The 24,710-nt window shown below is 56.1% G+C and overlaps 3 protein-coding genes across 3 annotated transcripts; 1 reads left to right on the plus strand and 2 right to left on the minus strand.

Annotated features, from left to right (window-relative positions):
- Positions 1-2,310: 2,310 nt before the first annotated feature.
- On the minus strand, positions 2,311-8,536 carry LOC127462741 (maestro heat-like repeat-containing protein family member 6). Its single transcript, XM_051771623.1, has 18 exons — positions 8,155-8,536; positions 7,841-7,905; positions 7,379-7,726; positions 6,885-7,035; positions 6,571-6,635; positions 6,309-6,458; positions 5,976-6,124; positions 5,559-5,706; positions 5,120-5,313; positions 4,894-5,031; positions 4,501-4,615; positions 4,192-4,329; positions 3,805-3,981; positions 3,522-3,671; positions 3,262-3,363; positions 2,958-3,060; positions 2,631-2,687; positions 2,311-2,481 (listed from the first exon to the last, which is right to left on the minus strand). The coding sequence occupies exons 1-18, from the start codon at positions 8,273-8,275 to the stop codon at positions 2,375-2,377; spliced, it is 2,478 nt and encodes an 825-aa protein (XP_051627583.1). The 5' UTR covers positions 8,276-8,536; the 3' UTR covers positions 2,311-2,374.
- Positions 8,537-13,483: 4,947 nt separating this feature from the next.
- Positions 13,484-14,494, plus strand: LOC127462742 (olfactory receptor 14J1-like). The gene has a single exon (XM_051771624.1). The coding sequence runs from the start codon at positions 13,493-13,495 to the stop codon at positions 14,492-14,494; it is 1,002 nt and encodes a 333-aa protein (XP_051627584.1). The 5' UTR covers positions 13,484-13,492.
- Positions 14,495-21,134: 6,640 nt separating this feature from the next.
- LOC127462743 (olfactory receptor 14J1-like) lies at positions 21,135-23,199 on the minus strand (the record flags this gene model as incomplete). Its single annotated transcript, XM_051771625.1, has 2 exons — positions 21,135-21,209; positions 22,448-23,199. Coding segments are annotated over 2 exons (827 nt in total), but the record flags the coding sequence as incomplete, so codon positions are not given.
- Positions 23,200-24,710: the final 1,511 nt, after the last annotated feature.

A 24,710-nucleotide genomic window follows, 5' to 3' on the forward strand; every position in this document is an offset into this window, starting at 1 on the left:
CAGGCAGATTCTGAACCCCTGCTCCTGATGCTGCCACAGTGCCCACACACTGGCCCTGCAGGCATGGCCTGCACTGAATGGCCAGTGCAGCAGGAGCCGTGGCTGCGGCAGCTGCCGGGATTGCTGCAGAGATGATCCAAGCAGTCAGCCACCCACTGAGGATTTCTGCATTTCACAGTTTCCTTCATTCACTGTATCCTGCCTCATCCTCCCAGCTTCTGCTTCCCTGGGATCCTCAGTTTAGCTCTTCTGCCCATTGGAATTATTAATGATCAATGGAGGGTAGATACGTTTTGATCTGTGCTACAACTAAAATAACAAGGATCACTTACAGGGATGTTAAAGGTATTGTCAGTCACATGAATCACAATGTCAGGTGGGGCCAAGAAGGCATCTGAGTGACAGGGACACACCATGACTGAGTCATTAAGCCAGTCAGGAAGAGTCAATAGACCCAGTGAATTCCCCCTAGAACAGTGTCTTCCCGATGGGACATCTGGGCAGGGCTTGATCTGCTCAGCATTCCCTGCCTCCTCCCGGGATTCTTGAGGGACAGCCTCTGGCAAGTCCTGGCCCAAGGAGACCTGCCACCGCCCCAAGTCCTGGCAAGGCTGCTGCCCGTCTCTTGCCCCAAAGAGCTGTGTCCTCAGGGTACTTCTCTGCCAGAGGGCAGCCAAAGCCAAGGGGCACTGAGGTCTGCCCTCTTGCAGGCGGCTGTTGTGAGCAGCAGCTGGAGCAATTGGTGGCAAGACTTGGCATCTGTCAGAAGGCAGAAGCTGTTGCTCCTTCCTGGCATGATTTTGGGGTGGAAGTGATTAGCAGCAGCACAAAACCCCCATCAGCTCCATCCCTGAAGATCCACCACACGAGGCCCTGTATTGCTTCAGCTTCTGCTCCTTCCTTTTTTGCCCTCAAGTGCTGGACGTAGAGTTTAGAAGCCCATGCCCGTGTTTTGAAGGTGCCTGCGTGGAGGAGAGGTTGAGCAGCTGCAGCCCGAGGCTGGTGTCCATGCAGAGTCTCTAAGGATGGCACCAATGGAGCTGGCTGGGGACACCTGAGTGTGGAAGGTGTGTCCAGCCTCAAGCAGGGCCACTGAAGTCAGTCAGGATGTCAGGCTGCAGCTGAAGCTGCCAAGGGTTGCTGTGAGGCTGGGGAGTCACTGGAAAGCTGTGGTGGCCACTTGCCCTGAAGCCTTTTGCCAAAGTGGGTGCAATTGTGTCCACAGTCTGCCCATTTTTGGTGTCCTGGCGGGTGTGGGTGCCTGGGTGAGGAGGCCCAGGCGTTGTGGGTGCTGCTGCTGCTCCTGGGCAGCCTCTGGTGCTGTTGTCTGTGGGGCGGAGCCGCTTGGGCAGCAGCGAGTGCACAGGCCTGCCCGAGGAGCCCAGCGCCCTGCCCGTGGTGGCAGCAGCTCTGTGGGCCCAGAGCTCTGGCTCAGGGGGGTGTTGGCCACAGCCCCGTGGCCTGGGCAGCCGTGGGGGCCCGGGCTGGCCACCAGCCCTGCCTGTGCCACTGCCCCTGGCCGGCAGCACCCGGCAGACATGCCCTGGCAGGACCCCCTTGCCCTCCTTGTCCCCAGCCAGGCCAGCCTGGCCCCCTTGGGGGTGTGCCCACCCTGCTGCTGAGGCCTGGCCTCCAGGGCTTCTGCCACAGGGCTGGGAGAGGCCTCGGGAAAGCACCAGAGCAGCCGACTGGCAGGGAAGGAGGTGGCTGCCTGGGGGTTGCTTATGACCTCTGTCCCCCCCAGTCCTGGGGGCTTTTCCCTCCACCCTGCCCCTCGGGGCCTGCTCCCAGTATGTCCCATCACAGCCTTCTGCCACCCACCCCCTCACAGATTCCCCTCAAGGCTTCCTGCTCCCTTGTCCCATCAGGGCCTCCACAGCACCTCACCCCTTCCTGGCCTCCCAGCGCCCCCTCCCCTGCTGGTCTTTTGCTGGCACGCTGCACAGCGGGGCAAGTGTTGCTGAGCACGGGGAGCCCTTTTCTCCTCTTCCCCAAGGCCCTGTGCACACTGGGCACATAAAAAAAGCTCCTGGGCCTCTGTGTGTGATAACATGGATGTAATATTCCCATGCTGGGCTCAAAGGAGGTGCTTGCAGGGAAGAGGCATCTTCCCCACAGGCTCAGGTGGCCCCAGGAGATGGAGCTTCCTGCATCAGTTCCCCACAGAGCTGCAGCAGCACAGGCAGACACTGCCCTGTGGAAAAGGCCGGGTCTTCCATGCCCTGCACAACCAGTCTTGGAGCTGCTGGAATCTGCAGTAGGGAGCCATCTGTACTGCTCTTGGCATGTAGCAGTGTTGGATTGCCAGGCCTGCCATGGCGAGTCTGATGTCTTCTGTCATGTCTCTACAGGCTGGAAGAGGCAGCAACGGAGACTACCAGAATGGGAAGAATGAAGTTCTCCGTACAGCTCTGATGATGTGGAGCGTTTGAAGGGCCAGGTCTGAGACGGCAGGGCTGTCATCAGTGATGCCTTGAAGGGCTGAAAGAGAAAGGAAGAGAGCCAAGGTGAGAGGCCAGGGGTGTGGGGACGTGAGGAGCCCCTCCTGCCAGGGTCATCCCAGCCAGCTCTTGCCATGGCCAGGAGGGAGCAGGGCCCAAGGGGATCAGCTGGAAGGTGCCCTCGCTCACCCTGGCAGATGAGCTGCAGCTCTGGCTGCTCCTGCTTCATGGACCTGGCGGCGATCCCTGGGAACACAGAGCCTGTCAGGCCCCAGAGGCTCAGGTCCCCCGCAGCGGCGCTGCCAGCCCGGCCACACGGCCTCCTGCCCTGGCAGGGCTGAGCCCGGGGCCTTCCCGCATGGGGATGCCCCAGGGCTGGGCTGGCACAGGGCGGCAGCAGGCACCAGGCCACTCGGGGCTCCACATGCCCTGGGCCGCATCCTGCTGCCGCTGCAGCAGCCGGGGCTGGGGCCGAGCTGCAGCGGGGTGGGGAGGGACCCCGGCCTTGTGGCTCACCCAGGAACTTGATGGCCAGCTTTCGCAGGGGCTCCTCTGGGCTCTCCAGGAACGGCAGGGCCTGGCGCACGTACTGGCCCACTCGGCTCCTGTCCTTTTCCAGCTGCAAAGAGCGCCAGGGCACGGAGGGAAGGCTCGGCTCAGGCTCTGCCCCTTGGCCGGGCGCTCCCTGCCCCCAGCACGGGGCTCCCCTGCCCGCAGAGCCCTGAGGCCCGGCCAGCAGCCACTGGGGCCGGGTTTGGGGGGAGCAGAGGGCTGGGTGCTCCTGGGGAGCCAGGGGCTGGGGCTTTGGGGCCGTCCTTACCAGGCACTCGGGAAACCTCCATGGCTGCTCCATGGTCACCAAGTTCTCAAGATCCCTCCACTTCAGGAACTTGGCTGCACCAAACAGTGCTCTCCGAGAGGCCTGCACAGCAACAGAGAGCGGGCCATGGCACCGCAGCCCAGGGCACAGCACCCGCATCCCTGCGCCAAGGCCAGGAGGAGGCTGCAGGCGACCATGGGACAGGGCAGGAGGCACAGCAGCCTCCTGCCATGGGGACACCAGAGCCCACGAGTCCTCACCTCTGCCACACGCTGGTTCTCATTGTGCCAGTTGAAGTAGAATGGCACCAGACTCAGGTACACGTGTGGCTTTAGGCTCTTGCTCCTCTCTGTCGCCTCCATCAGCTCCCGGAAGAGGAGCATGGAGAGCTGCTGCAGCTGGCTGTGCTCCTGGTGCAAAGGAAGAGGAAAAGACCTCAGCACTGGCTTCTCCAGGCCCACCGGGGCACAGGCCTGAAAAGATACTGGGCCCAAAGTTTTCTGGCAGCACTCAGTGCCCACGATGAGGGGCACAGAGCCTTACATTGTCAAAGAGTGGCCGCAGTGCCTCAAGAAACTTCAGGGCAGTAGGGGTGGATATTTCGATAACTTTCAAGTGCAGCACGTTGATGAACGCGGAGAGGGTCATCTCAACGACATCACTGTCTGCATCCTGCAGTAGCTCCAGGAGGCTTTCACTCAGGCTCCGGATGCTCTTAGCCTGTGTGGAACACAATGCTGTGGTGCAGCCCCACGCTGCTGCCGCAGGGCCCAGAGGCCAAAGGTGCATCCCAAAGGAGTCGGGCAGCTGAACGGGGAGGAGGAGAGCTGGGAGCAGCTGCCACAGCTGCCAAAGGCCAGCCAAGGCCAAGCTACTGCCTTGCACAGCCTCACGCTGCCAGCCCGGCTTCAGCCCCTGCCCCCTGCTCACCATTGCGGGAGCCTTGCTGAGCACCACCAGGCCTCGGAGCGCCAGGCGACGCCTCTCCGGGCACTGCCTGCGCAGGTGCCTGGAAATGATCTGCAGGACACTGGGCCCACATTGTCTGGGGTTCAGGCAGTGCAGGACCTGAAAGGCAGGGAGCAGTGACGGGGTGCCCGGCCGGCAGGAGCCCAGACCCGCCCGGGGCTGGGCCCAGGCAGCAGCACAGGGTGCAGGCACCGTCCCGGGCAGCTGCGGCTGTGAGAGGGCAGAGAGGGGGAGGCAGCTGGGCCAGGCAGCGCTCGCCATCAGGCTCACCTCCACCAGGAAAGCCAGGGCAGGCAGTTCCCACAGGGGCTCTCCCCTGCTGAGCCGCGGGAGCAGGCTGACGGCGATGCTGCGGCAGAAGGAGCGGGAGAAACGGCACAGCTCCCTGCAAGGGGGAATAAAGGTGCCAGAGACCCTGAGCCAGGTGGGCAAAGCTCTCCTGGGACCAACTCACACAGGCCTGGTCTTTGGCCACCAGCCCAGGAGAGGACGTGGGCACTTTGGGAGGTGGCTCCTCCTGTGCAGCCACCCCTCTCCGCCTTTTCCACTCTGCTCAGCCATCCCTGGCTGCCAAGGCCCTCTGGCCCAGCACACGGGCACTGTGTGGGGTGGCCTGTGCACAGGGCAGAAATGACAGGGGCAGTGGGGAGAAAGGGCTCTCACCTGGCCAGCAGACCCACTGCATAGTGGTGGGTGTCAGCCTTGAGGAGCATGTCCCAGCCACACTTGCGACCGATCGCCATCAACACGTCCTCATCCAGCAGCTGGCGCAGCAGGGCTTTAACGGTCTGCACTGCAAACCTGTGTGCAGAGCACAGCCCAGGTCAGGCACAGAGCCCTGGCCCCAGCCCCGAGGGCATGGCAGGGAGAGGGGACTGGGATGGAGCACCTGTTGGGGTTGGGGGGAAGGCTGCGCTGCTCCCGGCATCGCCTCCAGAAGGTCTCGACCTCCTCTGACATCTCCTCTGTGCTGATGAAAACTTGGAAGAGCAGAGTCAGAAGGAGGCGGGGGGAATTGTCCTTCACTCCCCCTGGGCACCAGGAGTGGGACAGCTGGAGGATCTCCCAGAGTGCCACAGTTGCCTGCCAAAGACAAAGCACCCAGAGACAGCTCTCAGGGCCCAGATGTCCATGTGGCAGGGCCCAAGCGTGGCAGGGACAGGCCAGAGGAGACACAGGGGGATCCCCCAGCCTGCTGCCCCTGAACCTGCCCCTAAGCCAGGCCTGCAGCCCAGTGCCTGGGGCAGGGAGAAGCAGTGGTGAGGGAGGATGGAAAGGCATCCCAGAGGCAACCTGGGGGCGAGCAGAGGCCAGCTCAAGAAACTCACAGCCAGGGCAAAGACATCCCTCTCATCCCCATCAGAGGTGCGTCTCCTGTGCGCTGGCCAGTATTCCAGCACATGGAAGAGGATCTGCAGCACCGGCTCCTTAGTCCGTCTGGAGGAGATGAGCGTCTTCCACATGGTGCGAGCAGCTCTGTGGAGTCACAACTCTGGCTCAGGGGGGTCTGGGACACAGCGCTGTGGCCTGGGCAGCTGCGGGGCCCAGGTGACAGAACCACAGTGCCTTGTGGGGCAGGGAGGCAGGCTGGCCTCAGGATTGGAGGCTGACATGCCAGAGCTGGCAAAGAGAGGAGCTGGAGTGTCCGGGAAGTCTCCATGTCTCTGGCACACCATTTGGGACAGGCTGTCCAGGGGGATGGGGTCTAAAGGCAGGTGAGCCCTCAAGGCAGGTGGGCCCCATACCTGTCACAGGCTGGGGCAGAGCGCAGCAGGGTCACTGCAACATCCGTGGGGTGTGCCTCGGTCAGCAGGACAAGAGTCTTGTCCAGCCTGTGCTCATCAGACACATTAGACGTGAGCCACTGGTGGATGCACCTGACTATGGCCGGCACCTGGAGGGGACACAGGGGACAGTTGGAGAGCTGCCAGAGCCAGTAACTTACCCAGCTTCCCCCAAGAAGTGCTCCCCTTGCCACCACACTCTGCTGGTCTCAAAGGCTGAGGGGACCCAGAGCAGCCGACGTGAGGGGCCACAGCATCCCTGGGGGACTGGAGCCCTGGCCACAGGCTGCTTACTTGCTTCGCTTTGTAGACACCGTTCTGCACAAGCAAATCCAGCAGGGCAGCGCTGGTCTGGGCATTGAAGAGGTCCAAGTTTGCCGTGTCCCCAGTGGCCATGAAAGTGGCCTCTTCATGCCAAATGCACCTGATGAATCTGCAAACCAGCTACAGGAGAAAGGCAAGGAAGAGAGAGGGATGTCCCCTGGAGGGCTGGGACAGCGGTGCTGGGCTGAGCAGTGAGAGCAGGCCCAGCCCAGGCGGGGATGGCTGCAGGTACCTGTGCTGCCCTGCGGAAGCGGCCACGGGCACGGAGCTGCTCTTCTGTCCGCTCCTGGCCTGCATCTGGCAAAGAGCGAGCGCGCTCAGAGCTGAGGGTGTGCGGGAGAGGCCGGAGAACACAGCCCAGGCCTGGGCTCCAGGAGCAGGCAGGGCCAGCCCCGGGATGCCCAGTGGATGGAGCACGGCTGCCAGGAGATCAGCCCCGGCCCCTCTACCCCCCTCCCTTTCCCTGGGCATGTCCATATGGGATGGGACAGGATGAGGCCAAGGGGGCTGCAGCCACCAGCCCTGTGGCCCAGCTCCAGCACTCACCCTCCAGTGGGGGCTGCACCTGCTGCACCTCTTCAGGCTGCTGTGTTGGAGCAGCCCCAGGGCTTTCCTCCTTCTCCTCCTCCTTCACCCAGGCCAGCTTGGGCACCGTGGGGGGTCTCTGCTGCATGTCTCTGTCTGGTGTTATGGACACCTGCAGCAGAGATGCCATGGAAAAGCTTTGGCTCCTCAAGTCCTGCAGTCGTGCCTTGAAGGCAGCTGCAAGAGAGAAGCCTGGGAAATGCCTTGCCTCATCCAGTCCCACTGTCTGGCCTCAAGGGCACCTGCCCCAGGGACTGGAGATGCCTTGAGCAGCCCCAGGTCCCCAGGTCCCGCAGTCTGGCCTGGAGGATACACAGTGGAGAGGTGGAGAGCTGCCAGAGTTAGATACCTGCCCAGCTTCCCCTGAGAAATGCTTCCCTTCCCAGCACACTGTGCCAGCCTCAAAGGCTGAGGGGGCCCAGCACACCCAGCCTGGGGGGCCACAGGCTGCTTACTTCAGCAGAGACAGCTCTCTCCTCAAGAAAGTCCAGGCTGGGGGTATCGGCCAGGCGCTGAACAGGCGCGGCCTCAGTGCTCGCCACGCCCTCCGTCGTTGTGCCGTCGGCCTCCTCCGTGAGACCAGGCAGCACAGAGTCACAGTGTGACACATCATCGATTGACGTGGTGTCCCAGTGGGTTGTGTGATCACTGGTTGTGGTGTCACACTGTGCTGGGACAGCAGTCGATGCAGTGCTGACATCAGGCTTTGTCAACTGGGTCGGGATGGTGTCAGGCTGGGCCTGGACATCAGCTGGTGTGACCCTGGACTTTCTACGCCGACTGCCCATGAATTTCATAAATGTCTGCAGGAGAAAGAAGGGCAGGGAAGAGAGGGATGTCCCCTGGAGGGCCGCGACAGCGGTGCTGGGCTGAGCAGTGAGAGCAGGCCCAGCCCAGGCGGGGATGGCTGCAGGTACCTGTGCTGCCCTGTGGAAGCGGCCACGGGCACGGAGCTGCTCTTCTGTCCGCTCCTGGCCTGCATCTGGCAAAGAGCGAGCGCGCTCAGAGCTGAGGGTGTGCGGGAGAGGCGGGAGAACACAGCCCAGGCCTGGGCTCCAGGAGCAGGCAGGGCCAGCCCCGGGATGCCCAGTGGATGGAGCACAGCTGCCAGGAGATCAGCCCTGGCCCCTCTGCCCCCCTCCCTTTCCCTGGGCATATCCAGAGTGGATGGGACAGGATGAGGTCAAGGGGACTGCAGCCACCAGCCCTGTGGCCCAGCTCCAGCACTCACCCTCCTGCGGGGGCTGCACCTGCTGCACCTCTTCAGGCTGCTGTGCTGGAGCAGCCCCAGGGCTTTCCTCCTCCTTCTTCCTCCGGAACAGCCTGAGCAGGCTGAAGCGTCTCCCTGCCATGCCACAGTCTGGTGTCCAGGGCACCTGCAAGAGAGAAAGAGAACCTCGGAGAAACTCCGGGCCCTAAGTTGCAGAATGGCCTTGAGGCCACCTGCCGCAGGGATTGGAGACACCTCGGAGAAGCTCCGGGTCTCCAAGTCCTGCAAAAGGGTCTCGAGGGCACCTGCCACAGGGATTAGAGACACCTCGGAGAAACTCCGGGTCTCCAAATCCTGTGGAAATGCCTCGAGGTCACCTGAAAGCGAGAAAATCTTCCAAATCGCTCCGGGTCAGCAAGGCACGAGTTGGCTGCACGGGGGCTCCGCACAGCACCGCTCTGTCCCGTCCTGTCCCGTCGCCTGCTCCAAGGAGCACTGTTGACACTGTGGCCGTGTCACCAGCAGCACCTCTGTCACCACGGGTCATAAAGGGCCCTTGGACACCCTGCCCCCTTCCATCCCACCGGCCATGCCCAGCGTGTCACAAAGGGCCCTGGGACACAGTGCCACGTGGCCTGGGGCCTCCCCCAGCCCCGTCAACCTGCCCCACCTTGGAGGGAATCTGCTCTCTGAAGTATCTAATCTGGTTGGACCTGAACTGTAGGAACAGCTCAAGAAATGAGCAAACACTCCCCTCCTGTGCCTGCTCACGGCAGCACAAGGAGCCCCCTCGGCCGCCGACTCAGTCGCAGCGGGAAGGGCACGGGGCCTTCCACACAAGCTGGCACGGCCTCCTTGGGAGAAGTGCTGGCTGGTGGCCATCCTAAACACGGGGGGTGACACTGAGAAGGAAGGTGTGGGCAAGGGCACCAATGCTGCTGGCAGCCCTTTGGCCAGGGCTGCACCCAAATCAGCAGCTCTGGCAAGTCCTGGCCCAAGGAGACCTGCCATCGCCCTGAGTCCTGGCAAGGGTGCTGCTCGTCTCCTGCCCCAAAGAGCTGTGCCCTTGTGTATTAGTTCATTTGAATACATGCACAGAATAAAGACAAGTACAACAGACATTCAAACACTACAAAACATCTTTTACTGCAGTGAGAATAAAAAACTAGCAAAGAGAATCAAAAGCTAAAAAAGAATAGAAAAAAACTACTTTATCAATTGGCATTCATACAGTACTATGAACGGTTTTTATTACAGTATTAACTAGTAATAAGGGAATTAAAGGAACATTTAAAGGATATTAAAACAATACTATGAGTGGCTTTTACTACAGTATTAACTAGTAAAAAGGGAATTACAAGGATATTAAAAAAGGATATAAAACATTTGCTTTCTCAGGTGCTTCCTGTCAATAAACTGTGCTTACCCACACAGACAGGCCAGTGCTGCCAGGATCTGCAGCAGCTGGTCGGTGCCCGTGCTTAGCGGGCGTCCCCATGGAACAACACAGTCTCCATGGCAGGATGAGGATCGCTCACCCCAGCAGTCCTGACACCCCATTTTATCAGCTCTACATTACACCACGTAGGGCCAGTACCCAGTATAAGGTGATGCCTGAGTGGCAGCCAAACCCCGCCTGTTCATCACCTGATAGCAACAGTCTGTGCATGCCCTGCTGTAGGGTAAGGGGCCAGCGACCCCTGCCCACAGAATCTTCCTCTCACCATCATCTTTCTCACCCCTATGGATGACCTCTCCCACTGTGTTTCAAGGGTATTTGTGTCCATCTTGCAGTATGGGATCAAGCCAAGGAGGAACTCAGCTCTGATCATGGGGGACATCTCGTTGACTTGCTAAAAAACACAATGGACCTTTCAGTTAACTTGTGCAATAGAGTTACACTGTACAATACTCTGTGCTGAGCACAGGCTTGAGAACACAGAGGTGGTTTTGTTAGTGCTGAGCTTACCCAGAGCCAAGGCCTTTCCTGCCCCTCGCACAGACACACTGGGGAGGGGCTTGGGGTGTGGGGGAGGTTGGGAGGGGACATAGCCAGGACAGGTTTGGAGTGATGGAGATTGTTTTCCCATGCCACCATTCCATGGGATAGGGCCCTGCTCTCCTGGAGGTGCTGAAAACCTGCCCAACCGTGGGAAGCAGGGAATGAATCCCCTGTTTTGTTTTGTTCCTGCGTGCAGCTTTTGCTTGTCCTTATTAAAGTGTCTTTATCTCAACCCACGAGTTTTCCAGCTTTTCCTCTCCCAGTTCTCTCCACTGTCCTGCTGGTGGGGGAGTGAGGAGTGGCCAGGAGGGGCTTGGGGGCTGCATGGGGTGAAACCACAACAGCCTTTGTTGGTGTCCAGGGTGGGGCTGGGAGTGTTGGAGGTACCCACAGATGTGTCTGGGATGTGCTGCTGAAATTTGCAGCTGCTGTTGCTGTCTGGGGCTCCTGGCTGTGTGTCAGAGTTTGGAGCTCCTTGGTGGCTGGAACTCCACGTGAACTCGAGCTGAAGGGCCTGTGACCTGTGGGGGAGTCCAGGGTGGAGTAGAGACCCCCCTGCAGCCCAGGGAGGAGCCCACACTGGAGCAGATTTGCTGGCAGGACTTGTGACCCCTATTATCAATATGAGACTCCAATCTTTCAGTTTAAGGCAATTGCCCCATATTCTGCCAATACAGGCCTTTGTAAAACGTATCCTTGTGATTTCCTTAGACTGTGAGCACCATGTGTTCATCTGCAAACACCTTAGAGAGTACCCAGGGATCTCCCAAGACAAGATTTGAAGGCCTCAAGCCCATGACCACTCTGTAGGGACTAAGGAGCTCTGGGCTCCATGGTGTGGAGACTGAGGACAGTGCAGGGGTAGCCAGAGAGGGTTGAAGGGGGGTTTCAGAGATGAAGGATCCTTTTGTCATAGCAGGAAACAGCATGAGAAATAAAGAAACAATGCCAAGTTCAGCTGGAGAGGTCCAGAATGGAAACAAAGAGAACGGAGTTTCACCCTGAGGGCAATGGTGTGCTGCAACACTTCACCCAGAAGGAGTCTGGATGAGCCCAAGGCTTTGTGTGTGCAGGAAGAGCCAGGGAGGACGCAGAGATGTCAGTGCAGGAAGGTGCCAGCCAGGTGGGGCAGCCGGGGGGATGACGACAGCCTGCAGGGAAAGGGGCAGGGCATGGACACCGTAGGACAGCCTGGGCTGGAGAGGAGACAGGGAGGGGGAGAAGCTGAAAGGCCCTGACACAGCCACCTTCTGCAGGCCTTTGGCCAGGGCTGCTGTCTGTGGCCCTGATGCCAGGAGGAGACAAGTGGCCCTTGCAACCCTGGGGCTTTGTGGCCTTCTTGTCCCTGCTCAGCAGCCTGGCAGGTGCCACCCCATGGTGGCACTGCACATCCCACATCCCAGTGCCCCAGGAAGAGCCCTGAGGAATGAGGCAGGGACAGGATGTGCCTTCCCAGGGGATGGGGGTCAGGGCTTGGCCCTCTGGATTAAGGAAACAAGTCAAGGTTTATTCAGATTAGAGCCACCTTTCCCTTGCTTGTCCATCCTTGTCATCACTGTCTGCACTTTTCTGCTCAACCTGGAACCTGGGGGCACATTCTCAGTTGTGTCCCTCAGTAGCACTACAAGACTCAGTAGCATTACAAGAAACTTCAGTGTTTCAATCTCACTTTGACTTCTTGAAAAGTTGTTTGAACTTCCTCTCAGGGACTGAGTTTCATGTAAACAACATCAAACCCCCCCTGGAGGGTCATGAAATGCCTGGGGCTTTTGCTGTGCTGCTGAGCTGGGCTGGGCTCCTGGCACACAGGGAGCTCCTGGCAAGCAAGAAGAGCTTCAAAGAGACAGCTCTGCTGGTGAGCAGCTCCTCTGCACAGCCCAGCAGGGCTGAGGGCACTGCCAGGCCAGCTCAGGGACACCAGCAGGGCACACACAGAGCTTCAAGGGGCTCAGCACTGGCAGGATGACTGAGAGCTCCCTGCAGGAGGAATCTTGGCAGGGGTGCACATGGTGAGTCTGTGGCTGCAGGGCAGTGCAGGGGCAGCTCCTGGAGGCATCTCCTAAAGCTGGCCCAGCCCCAGCTGATGGGATGGGTGAGCAGGTGCTCTTTTGGGGCACTTTGGAAGAGCTGTGAAGCTGGGGGTGCAGCCAGGGGTGCCCAGGGCTGTGGGGCAGAGCAGGGTCCTGCAGCCCAGGGTGCTGTGCTGGGCAGGGACTCTGCTGCCTGCCAGGGGCAGCTCTCAGCTGGCCCAGGGAGCTGCTGCCAGGGCTGGGGCAGAAGGGCTGTGGGCAAGGAGCAAACCTGGCAGCTGAGGGAGGATCTTTTCCATGTCTCCCTGTTGCAGGGTCAGACCTGCTCAAAACTCCAGACCACAACACAATATTGAATGGAGAATTTTTTGCAAAGCTCAGAAAAGACAGAGGCTACAGGAAAGGAATTAGTCCTGAGGTGTGTTTCCTGCTTAGCCATCGTAGCACAGACATTGTTCTCTCAGTTCAAGAGGCTGCACTGAAATTCCAACTCTTTTACTCTCAGAGATGAACATTTCAGGCAGGATCAGAAATGAGCACAGGACCCTGGGCAGTGCTGAGCCTTCCCTTGGGGTGGGCACTCTCCTGTCCCAGTCCTTGGCTACTCTGCGGGAGGGCTCCTGTCCTGCTCTGTCCAGCACAGCTGCACCTCTGGGCTGGCACAGGGGACACTTCCCAGAGCTGCCCTTTCAAGCAGCACTGCCCTGCTCTCAGCACAGATCGTGGTGGGGTTTTTAAAGAGGAATCTGTGTGTGAAGTCATCTTCAAGGCAGCCCGAGGGAATGTGCAGGACAGATGGGAAACAGACTGAGAGGCACTGCAGCTCTCCTGGCTCTGCAATAAGCAAGGGAGAGCTCAGCCCTTCTGCCTGTCCTGTCTCAACACTCTTCAGATTTGTCATCAGAAAACTTTACCCCTAAAAAAACACACCCCAGGTGTTATGATTGTAAGCAAAAAATCCTGTCAAAATTATTTTAAGGATACTCTGTGCCTCTCTCCTGCAGCCCAAATTGCTCCAAGACAACAGTACAGGAATTGAACTTTTCCATCAAAGTTGGGTTCCATGTGACATCCCCTGTGATCATGAGAGCTGTCCCAAACCACCTCCATGTCTGCACTGCAGCAGAGCAAAGCTGAGTCCTCGGCAGCACATGGGCAGAGCTCCTGCTCCTCACAGCACCCTCAGAGAGCACAAACCAGAGAAATGAAATGCCTTGACTTGGAGGGGATTTCCCTGAAAACTGCCCTGGCTTTGCTGAGAGGGGACTGTCTTAATTGTTCTCTGTGCTTTCCTTTTCTGAACAGACCCTGTGCTAAGGAACAGCAAATGTCCAACAGCAGCTCCATGCCCCAGTTCCTCCTCCTGGCATTTGCAGACAGGAGGGAGCTGCAGCTCCTGCACTTCTGGCTCTTCCTGGCCATCTCCCTGGCTGCCCTCCTGGCCAACGGCCTCATCCTCAGCGCCGTAGCCTGTGACCACCACCTGCACACCCCCATGGGCTTCTTCCTGCTCAACCTCTCCCTCACAGACCTGGGCTGCATCTGCACCACTGTCCCCAAAGCCATGCACAATTCCCTCTGGGACACCACAACCATCTCCTACAAGGGATGTGCTGCACAGCTCTTTTTCTTTTTCTTCTTCATCTCAGCAGAGTTTTCCCTCCTCACCATCATGTGCTACGACCGCTACGTTGCCATCTGCAAACCCCTGCACTACGGGACCCTCCTGGGCAGCAGAGCTTGTGCCCACATGGCAGCAGCTGCCTGGGCCACTGGCTTTCTCAGTGCTCTGCTGCACACAGCCAGTACATTTTCCCTGCCCTTGTGTCAGGGCAATGCCCTGGGCCAGTTCTTCTGTGAAATCCCACACATCCTCAAGCTCTCCTGCTCACACTCAGGCTACCGCAGGGAAATTGGGCTCATTGTGGTTAGTGCCTGTTTATGGTTCGGTTGTTTCATTTTCATTGTTTTCTCCTATGTGCAGATCTTCAGGGCTGTGCTGAGGATCCCCTCTCAGCAGGGACGGCACAAAGCCTTTTCCACCTGCCTCCCTCACCTGGCTGTGCTCTCTTTGCTTATCACCACTGGTATGTTTTCCCACTTGAAGCCCCCCTCCATCTCCTCCCCAACACTAGATCTGGCACTATCAATTCTGTACTCGGTGGTGCCTCCAGCACTGAACCCCCTCATTTACAGCCTGAGGAACCAGGAGCTCAAGGATGCCCTGAGGAAAATGATGACTGGATACTTTTCAAGAGCAATAACCTGCCTCTTTTCTTCTGCAGAACATTCATTGTGTAACCCTTTACTGGCCCAGCCTGCCTTCTAAAGCTTTTGAGAGTGGCAGTGGGAGAGTCTTCTTATATTTTTTCCTCTTTTAATGTTGTTAACACAGAAATTTATTTTTCATCCCTTTCCTAATTCACTCTCTACCTCTTTGTTTTGACCCACCATTGTGTAAATGAGGAATCATTCTCTATGTGCATTTAAACAAAATAAAAGTTCCTGCAACAACTTCTTTGTCAAACCTCCTGCCTTTGTTATTCTGTACATGAGGAATCAAAATCTCTGAGTGTAATAAAGGACTTGAATTCTTTTTTTTAGATTCTCCCTTCAAAAATTTGCCTGAAGCAGAAGGGCAGTGCTTGTGTGCAGAGGAGAAGGGCTAAAGAGTCCTGGTACAGAAGCACTGCCAGGGAACAGCAGCTCTTGGGCTTTTCAGAGATGCTCTCTTTTCCCACTGCCTCCCTCTCCTTTCTGCTCCTTGCCCAAGGCCTGAGTGCTCTGGCAGCTCAGTCCCTGCTGGGTGTCAGTCCTGTGACCATGGGCAGGGACAGGCCCTGGGCACTGCTGGGACAGAGCTGGGCTCCTTAACATCATTTCCATCAGGAAAGAGGATCCTCCTGGGCAGTTCCTGAAGACTTTGTTCTTTTTGAAAGGTTGGTGTAAAGAACAGGGCCAAGGAATAGACTCTGCAAAGTCTCATTGCTTTGCTTGTTTCCCCATTCAGTCCCTGCAGTGAGAGAAGTGACTCACTGGGGTACTTGAGGGACTGAGGGCTGGTTCAGATGTTCTGTGCTGGTGGCCAGTGGCAAATGGTCTCCAAGTCACCTGCCTGGGGCTCTGCAGCTTGTGAGGGCTCTGATGGCAGGTGAGGACTTCTCTGTAGGAACTCAGGAAGTACAGGAGAGCACAGAGGATCTGCAGGGACAGCCCGTCCCATCCAGTCAGCAGGGAATGGAGCCCTGGAGCAGAATCCTGCCCAGGGTGGAGTTACCAGAGATCAAGTCCTAAATCTGCCTGTGAACTGGTAAAGGAGAGTTCTGCAACCCCAGGGGATGCAGCAGGAACGGAGAAAGGACTCTGGCCAGTGACTCGTCTCACCTGCAGTGAACTCCCCTTGTGCCTCCCCAGTTCAGGGAGGGCTGTACCAGAGCCAGGGGTGGGCTTTCCAGGAGGGTGTCCTGAAGAACTCTCCAGCCCACAGGCTGCATGGAGTGGAGCCCTGTCCTGCCCTTTGTACCATTGGAAACAGCCCATGGTCCTGCCCAACCTTGTTTTTGCCTACTGAGCCTTCCAGGACTATGGCAGAGGGTGGAGAGGAGTGATCCCCATCCTACTGGGTCTGCTCCCCACCCTGACCAGCATGGCCAGTGCAGGCTCAGCCCAGGGTGCCACAGCCCCTCCCTGTGCAGAGCAGCACCTCCAGCTCAGGGCCCTGCAGGGATCCCAGGCTGGGATCTGCAACTGGCCAAGGCAGCCTGGACACACTGACCTGGGCAAAGGGATGTCCCTGGAGAAGATCAAGGCAGCATTTCTGGGCCTGCAGAGAGGAATCCATGGCACAGAGAAACCTCTTTCTGCAGCCCCCCTGGGGACAGGCTGCTCTGTCTCTGGGCCAGGACTCTGGGCTGGGCTGGGCAGAAAGGCTGGCACTGAGGGGCACAGTCAGGCTGTGCTGGGCATCTCCTGCAGGTGACACCAGGGCTCCTGCAGTTTCCCTGACCTCCATTTCCTCCTGCCATGCTGAGTGTCCAGCCCCTGAGCTGATGGGGATGCTGAGACTCTTCTCTGTGCCCCAGGAGCTGCTGTGCCCTTCAGAGGGGCTGGGGCTGTGGGGGGAGTGCCCAGAGCTCTGCAGCACCCTGGGCTGGGCACTGCTGTGGGGCCAGACCAGACTGGGCTTCTCCACCAGTTGACCTCTATAGTGAAATCACTTCTAATTTTCTCCTGAAGAACCATGAGAATATGTGTTGTGTCTTGAACACTAAAATGGAACTGTGGGGCAATAAAAAAGGTTTTGGTGTCAGGGATATTGAGAAGGCTGGGCAGTGTCACTGGGAGACCTCTCCCAAACCCTTGGAAAGGCCAGAGCCATCCCAGAGCTTCCTGGGGCCTTGGCAAAGGCAGACATGCCCTGTCTGCAAACAGGGCAGCAAGGAGGGTTGGCAGAGTTCCAGACTGCTCAGGCTCAGCAGAGAAGGGGATAGGGCAAGTCCTCCTGCAGCCATTCCCAGGCATTGGAAGGACAAGGCAGGGATTGCAGAACCCCTGTGGGAGGGAAAAGAAGGGGATATTGTGTGCCCAGACTTTTTCAAGGCTCTTGACATTGTCTCCTGTGGTCTCCTTAGAGGCAGACTGGTGAGAGCTGGACTGGAGAAGTGAAACATGTGGTGAGTGGGAAGTTGAATGACTGATGAGGGTCAAAAGTCATGGCACAAATTCCTCTTGGCAGCAACTCCCAGGTGACATCCATCAGGGACCAGCCCTTGACCATTCCTATGGAACATCTTTATTATGTCTCTGGATGATGGGATGAAATGCACTTTCCACTCCTTTGTGGATGATGCCAAGTTGCAGCGAGTCTGTGAGAAACCTCGTCTAGTTAATGGGGACTTGTACAAAAAATTTGGTCAAGATGAGTGAGTTGGAGAAACTTGTCTTGGCATCAGGTGCCCAGCAAGGCTCAAGACAATGAAAAAAAAGTCATGAGTCAGAGGAAAGGAAAATCAAAAGGAGGGAAAAAGATCAAACACAAGCAAAACAAAGTGAAACAAACACAGAATGAGAGAATATGCTGAGGTGGAAGGGACCCACAAGGCTCATCCAGTCCAACCCAACTCTCCCATTGCCATCTGCCCCCACCCCAGCAGGCTCTGGAGCAAAGCACAGCTGTAGTCCAGCCCAGCTCTGCTCTGACAGAAAGAACCTGCAGTCAGGGACAGGAAGAGGACAAAGTCTTGTTTAAGCAGCCTGAGGAATAATGGGATCAATGACCTCCTGCATTCCTGGGCACTTGACTGACCCTGTGGATCAGGTTTGGTAGCAGGGAGGGGGCTGCAGGTTTCCCTTAGGGAAGAGGAGATCAAGAGTTGACTCTGTGTCAGAGCGAACCAGTTTCAGATGGCTCCAACATGGACCAGCCAGTGCCCAAAGCTGAGCCAAAATGCAATTCTAGAGGCACCTCTGTGATCACCCTTTGGAGAAAGGATAAAATCCAGGGTGCTGTAACCCAGAGAGGAGTGAGAGAAATGTGGGAGAAACAACCCTGCAGGCACCAAGGGGAAAGGAGAAGGAGGAGGAGTGAGAGAGCCTTGGTGGGCTCCTGGCAGCCAAAAGCCAACCCCCCAGCCCTGAGAGCCACAGCTCAGCCCAGCACAAAAGCTCCTTTAGGTCTGGAGGTTCTTTGCAGCAGCTTTTTAGCAGAGCTGCCAGCCGGGCCATCAAAGGGGATGCTCAGCTGGCTCTGAAACCTGGGTGATCCTTGTCAGCCTTGGCTCTGTAGGAATGAACTATAGATCCTAAATAGTTTGAGTCAGATGGGACCTTTTTTCGGCCATCTAGTCCAATGAACAGGGACACGTTCAACTAGATTAGGTTGCTCACAGCCCTTTCTAACCTGGCCTTGAATGTTTCCAAGGCTGGGGCTTCTATGACCTCTCTGGGTGACCTGTGCCAGTGTTTCACCACACTCAGTGTAAAAAATTTCTTCCTCACATCTAGTTCAAATCTGCTCTTTTTTAGTTGAAAACCATTATCACTTGTCTTATTACAACTAAGTCTGTGCCCATCCTTCTTATAGGTATGATCTCAGGAGCTCCTGAGAAGCCTTGACCAAACCAGCTGAGCAATGAAGAGCCCCTGGACTGGACCAGGGTGTGGTGAAGTGTCCCTGGACTGGACCAGCTGCTCCTGGACCATAAAGGTAGGAACAATCTGGAGTGGAACAGCTCTGGAACACAGGATAATCAGTCATCTCATGAAAGCCTTGGAACATTCGCTTCCTAAATTGTGGCCTAAATGGAATAGTTTCGATACAATTCCCAAATATTTTGGAAACTCCAGTCATTGCTGACACCAGGATGGAAATTCAGCAGATAACTAAACCTTGTGAGCCCACACCCAGCGGGGCTGAGGGAGGCCCTGGCAGCTCCCCAGCACCTCCCTCTCAGTGGGACACCTCTGGCAGCCTCTCCCAGCTCGGGATCCCTCCAGTTTGCAACACTCCAAAGATCGTCCCTGATGCCCAGGACAATTCTGATCCCCCTCCACAAACACTCCTCCAGCTGTGACCCTTGTCTGTTGGGAAACACAAAGGGATTTGGGGCAGTGTTTCCCTGACAACAAGGAGAATTTGGGAGAGGGACCTATACCCACCCAGCTCTTGATGTGTCCACACATCTCTGCCTGGGTGTGGGTGTGAATTGACTGTGGTGTGAATGTTGTTATTATGAATCTTGAATTCAGTCACTGTTAAAATTGTAGCAAATGCTGTTGAACCACTTGATAATTGTTCAACTGGTCAATGATTAAGTGCTACTAATGTCTTTTACCTCCTTGTCTTTGGATCCAAATGCTTTACACCCTGACCCTCTTGCATCCCAAGGTTCTGTGTAAATAATTCTTTTCATCAAAAAAAATATTTTTTGTGATGTCCACTTTAAAATCTTCCCCCTTAGCTAAACTACAAGACAACTCCAATTAGCTGTAGAAGTCTTGATGACTTGAAGACAATTAAAGCAAAGGAAATATTTTGTTTTTCAGTGTTTTAATGGGCCCTACGGTGTGTTTGGAGTTGCATCAGCTGTCAGTCCAAGATAGGCCATGTCAGAACTGGTGAGGTTGGGGGGTGAGGAGCAAGACTGATCATACAGGGTCAGTGTGGATCTCCTGAGGAGACACTCAGCATCAAGATCACTTCGAGAACACCACTATCACCTCTTCTCTGACCTAAAAAATAGCCATCATTGAATTAAAACAAAAAAAGTACAAACTTTGAAGACTTGTTTTGAAACTGCTTTGAAGACAATTAAAGGAAGACAAAGAGATCCTGAGGGATTTCTGCATTTTAATGAGCCCCACGGTGTGTTTGCAGCCCAGCCCATGATCCTGAGGTACTGAGAGAAGACTGAAGCAGCTGCTGAAGAAGTCAGAAGCCAAAGTGCAAGTGCCTTGAAGCATTGCTGGGCCCCACTGAGGGCAGGCACTGCCAAAGCCTCCCCAGGGACTCCTTGGAGCAGCTCCTTGGAGGCCAGGAGTGCAGGCAGACAAAGGCTCTGGGCAGGCCCCTGCAATGCTGAGCAAAGCCTGCCTTGGTTTTGTGGAGCACAAAGGCCAAGGCCTGAGCCCCAGGCCCTGGCCCAGCAGATCCTGTCCCTCCCGGCTGGCTCAGGGCTGTTTGGGGGGCACTGGGATGGGAGGGGGAGGAACAACAAAGGCCCAAAACTGGGCAACCCCTGCCAGGCTCCTGAGGGAGGGGCGAGGCAGAAACCAAGGGCAGAACCTGCCAGGCAAGTTGGTTGTGGTGGCCTGAGTGGCAGAGGCAGCTGCCAGAGGCAAGGGGACAAAGGCCTGGGTGCCTTTGGGCCTTGCAGCCCTGCCAGAGCCCTTGGCCATCTCTCCTGCAGGCTGTCCTGCCCTGGCCCTGCTGCTGCTCTGGCCTTGCAGGCTGCACACACCCCTCCTGCTTTCCCACCCCCTCCCAGCAGCATTTCTAGACCCTCCCTGATGGCTCTGCACCAGCTCTGGCTGTTGCCATGTGCACTTGGCCTTCTGAACTTGGATCCTGAGCCCCTGTGCCACAGGACATCCCTGCCAGAGCCCAGGCCCTTCTCCTGGGGGTCACTGCAGAGCTGAGCAGATCCAGGTCACCTCCCATTCCTCTGCCAACCCCCTGGGCCTGCTCTGGGCCCTCCAGGTCCTTGCCCTGCTCCCAAGGGCTGTGGGGGTGCTTAATGGTCAGGGCTTGGGGTTTAGAGCTCAGAGTCAGGATTAGGCAGAATTTTAGAAGGTTTGTTGTTCTGATGGCAGTGTCTGGTTCATGATTAGGGTTTTAGGCTGGGTTAGGATTAAAGCTTGGCTTTTCATACCAACAATGCAGGTTTGGGATTAGGGTGGGCATTAGAGGACAAATAAGAATCTAGAATTCTGTGTTTGGGCTTTGCCTTTGAGGTCCGGTTGAGGTTGTGATTAGAGCAGTGGATTCCTTTCAATGGGTGGGGCAGCACTTTTGGATTTGGGCTTGAGGTCAGAAACAGTGTAAAAGTCCATCAGGAGCGTTTGCACAGTCAGTGTTTCAGCACCCTCAGCTTTAATTGAACCTGTTTTTACCTCATAAAAATCATTCCCCTCTGCTGGACAAGCCCCTCTTTCCTTCCCCAAATATCCAATCCTTTTTGTCCCAGTTTCTCCTAATCCTCCCCAAACTTTCATCTGGGTGGGCTCAGCTTTGTGATGACACTGTGCAACCTCATGGAATCAAGGGGCCATTGTGGCACTGCAGGGCCTCATGGAAACCAAGAAACACAGGGACACTGTGAAATCTTGTGGAACCAGGGGAACATTTAACATCTGAGGCCTCGTGGAACCAAAGGAACCCTGAAACCTTTTGGAACCTCATGGAACCAGGGGGCCATTGTGTCACTGTGGTGCCTCATGGAAACAAAGGAAACCTGGGACACAGTGGAACCTCATAAAATCAAGGGGCCACTGTGACACGATGGGGCCTTTTTGGAGTCAAATGGACCTTGGGACACTGGGGAACCCTGTGGAGTCAAGGGGCCATTGTGACACTGGGGAAACTCGTGGGAAAATGGAATGTAGGGACACTGTACAACTTCATGGAATCAAGGGGTCATTGTGACATTGCAGGGCCTCATGGAAACAAAACAAAATCCAGGCTTGTCCAGGTCCTGAGGGTGATTCAGAAGGGAGGCAGCAGACCCCTATAAACCCACCACTCCAGTGGTCTCTCCCTGCAGTCCATGGGTGTCCTGAGCATTTTGCCCGGTGCCTCCCTGCCCTGAAGGTTTCTGGCCATCAGGCTGGAGCTGAGGGGGTTGGGCAGGTGCCTGAGGAGGGGGTAGAACAAGGGCTGTGTCCAACTGTGCCAGGAGGGCTGTGCTGGGCAAGGAGGAGGAGGCTGCAGAAAACAGTGGCACTGGGGAGGGGAGAGGAGCAGGAGGAGAGACCTTGCGCCTGCCCACGCTGGGCAGGAGCTGCCCCAGGATGGCAGCTCTGAAGCACTCCCAGGATGTCCCTGGGAACAGGAGGGGAAGACTGGATCTAAAAATGGAACCTGGAAAGCAGAGAGCAGGAGTGTCATGGGGACACTGCAGGAGAGTTCCAGCCCTGGAGCAAGGTCACAGGAGAAGTGACCCAGTACATGCACTGCCCTCAGAAGATGCCACAGCATCCTGGAGATGCTGGAAGGGAGCCCAGCTCTGCTTCACAAGTTCCCAGGGCCTGTCCCTGCCTGTGCTCCAAGGGCTTCCAGCCCCCAGGACTGTGCTCAGAGAGCACTCAGGCCGTACAGCGAGAAAGGGGCTCAGGAGGACAGTGTGGAAGTGGCAAGAGAGCAGCTCTGGAAAGACCAAGCCCTGCTGCTCCCTGGCAGTGCTGCTGGGCTGGGATTATTGTCCCCTTCCTGTTTGCAAATACACCCTGTCCTGCAGTGTGCTGACCTTTAGGAACATCTGAGAAGAAGGGTCTTGGACAAAGATGGCACTTCAGGGTCCTTTATTTTGTTGAAATACTTAGAGAGAATAGTTCATCATTTATACATGTCTGGGTCAAATTCAATGTGTAGACACTAAATTAGAAGACAGATGCATAATAATATTTAATTGCAGAGAAAATTATTACAAAGAAAACCCCATGACCTCCTCGAAAAACCTGAGCAGGAAGGCTGGGCCATTAAGGAGTCCCATTCTGAATGCTACACACCAGAAAACAGGCACTTTATTGCTCCTGAGAAGCATCCAGTCATCATTTTCCTCAGGGCATCCTTGAGCTCCTGGTTCCTCAGGCTGTAGATGAGGGGGTTCAGTGCTGGAGGCACCACCGAGTACAGAACTGACACCACCAGGTCCAGGGATGGGGAGGAGATGGAGGGGGGCTTCAGGTAGGCAAATGGGCCAGTGCTGACAAACAGGGAGACCACAGCCAGGTGAGGGAGGCACGTGGAAAAGGCTTTGTGCCGTCCCTGCTGAGAGGGGATCCTCAGCACAGCCCTGAAGATCTGCACATAGGAGAAAACAAGGAAAATGAAACAACCAAATACTAAACAGGCACTAACCACAATGAGCCCAATTTCCCTGAGGTAGCCTGAGTGTGAGCAGGAGAGCTTGAGGATGTGTGGGAGTTCACAGAAGAACTGGCCCAGGGCATTGCCCTGGCACAGGGGTAGGGAAAATGTATTGGCTGTGTGCAGCAGAGAATAGAGAAACCCAGCGGCCCAGGCAGCTGCTGCCATGTGGGCACAAGCTCTGCTGCCCAGGAGGGTCCCGTAGTGCAGGAGTTTGCAGATGGCAACGTAGCGGTCGTAGCACATGATGGTGAGGAGGGAAAACTCTGCTGACATGAAGAACAGAAAGAAAAAGAGCTGCGCAGCACATCCCATGTAGGAGATGGTTGTGTTGTTCTGGAGGGAGTTGTGCATGGCTTTGGGGACAGTGGTGCAGATGCAGCCCAGGTCTGTGAGGGAGAGGTTGAGCAGGAAGAAGTACCTGGGGGAGTGCAGGTGGTGGTCACAGGCTACGGCGCTGAGGATGAGGCCGTTGGCCAGGAGGGCAGCCAGGGAGATGGCCAGGAAGAGCCAGAAGTGCAGGAGCTGCAGCTCCCGCCTGTCTGTGAATGCCAGGAGGAGGAACTGGGTGAGGGAGCTGCTGTTGGACATTTATTGCCTCTGGGTGTTTGTTTCCAACACAGGAGAAGAAGACAGTAAGAGGCCAGTTAGTGTGGACTTATCTAAACAAAGTCAAAGCTGTATTCTACAGACACTCCCCATGTCACACACAGACAGCCTTTTGATTTCCTAGGAGATCTTTCTTCAGCTCCAGTGCTGGGTCCCTACTGAACAGCATTTTCTCTGTTTTAGCATCACTGTGCTTCTGTACAGGCATTTCACATAACAAGGAGATGTTTAGGGACAGGTTTCCAACCTGGAGGGGAATTCAGAGCTTGGAAGGAAACCTCAGGGAGACAGCCAAGTGTCCTTATGATGACATTTGATTTAAGCAGACTCAGCTCCTTCCCCAGCAGCACAGACTGCACTGGTATGGGTCATATGCCGTTTGCAGGTGCAAAAATGACATCTCAGACCGGTCCTGATGGGTCTAGCAGAGGTGATGCTGGTGCTGCCCACAGGCAGAGCAGTGGCTGAAAGCACATTAGGAAGCTCAGATAGACCTACTGAGCACTCACAGTTCAGATGTCTCAGGGACCTCTCAAAATTAATACTTTCTTAATGATTTATTCCTCCCATTCCTCAAGAGCAGGAAACTGGAAACACAATCTCAGGAAATTTCTTTAACCTTATAAAAATCTTTGTCTTGGAAATATTCTGAGAGGGAGCTGAAGCTCTGAGCATGTCCTCCTCCTCTGCACTCCAGATGCTCTCAGAGTTGCACTTACAGAATCTGTAGTTGGTGGGCAGTGCCAGCTTTCCCAGATGCCTCCAAAAGCTGCAGTCCCATTGCCCTGCATGACCAGACTTCCTGTGCCAAGATCTGCTAAAAATTCTCCCCCAGTGAGGTCTCAGCATCATTCTACGTCTGACAGCCTTTAACTTCTGTCTGCCTCACTCCCCTGCCCTTGGTGCTGCAGGCAGTGCCCTCAGCCCTGCTGGGCTGTGCAGAGGAGCTGCTCACCAGCAGAGCTGTCTCTTCGAAGCTCTTCTTGCTTGCCAGGAGCTCCCAGTGTGCCAGGAGCCCGGCCCAGCTCAGCAGCACAGCAACAGCCCCAGGCATTTCATGACCCTCAGGGGGATTGGTGTTGTTTACATGAGACAGTCCTTGAGAGTAAGTTCAAACAGTTTCTCAAGAAGTCAAAGTGAGATTGAAACATAAAAGTTTCCTTTAGTACTAATGAGTCTCACTGAGGAACACAACTGAGAACGTGTCCCCAGGTTCCAGTTAGAGCAGAAAAGTGCAGACAGTGATGACAAGGATGGACAAGCAAGGGAAAGGTGGCTCTGATGCTGAATAAACCTTGATATGTTTTCGTTAATCCAAAGGGTCAAGCCCTGACCCCCAGCCTCTGGGAAG

The sequence above is a fragment of the Manacus candei genome, unplaced genomic scaffold (genome assembly GCF_025592945.1).
Source record: "Manacus candei isolate 608988 ecotype Guabito, Panama unplaced genomic scaffold, ASM2559294v1 h1tg000138l, whole genome shotgun sequence".
Taxonomy (NCBI): domain Eukaryota; kingdom Metazoa; phylum Chordata; class Aves; order Passeriformes; family Pipridae; genus Manacus; species Manacus candei.

Bases quoted from the DNA above. Each gene is read 5' to 3' on its own strand.
- LOC127462741 (XM_051771623.1), bottom strand. From the start codon at position 8,275: ATGGCAGGGAGACGCTTCAGCCTGCTCAGGCTGTTCCGGAGGAAGAAG. The intron at 3,982-4,191 runs GTGAGCAGGGGG...TGTTCCACACAG, and splicing joins TCAGCAAGGCTCCCGCAATG to GCTAAGAGCATCCGGAGCCT. The intron at 2,482-2,630 runs GTGAGCGAGGGC...TTTCTCTTTCAG, and splicing joins GCTGCAGCTCATCTGCCAGG to CCCTTCAAGGCATCACTGAT.
- LOC127462742 (XM_051771624.1), top strand. From the start codon at position 13,493: ATGTCCAACAGCAGCTCCATGCCCCAGTTCCTCCTCCTGGCATTTGCA.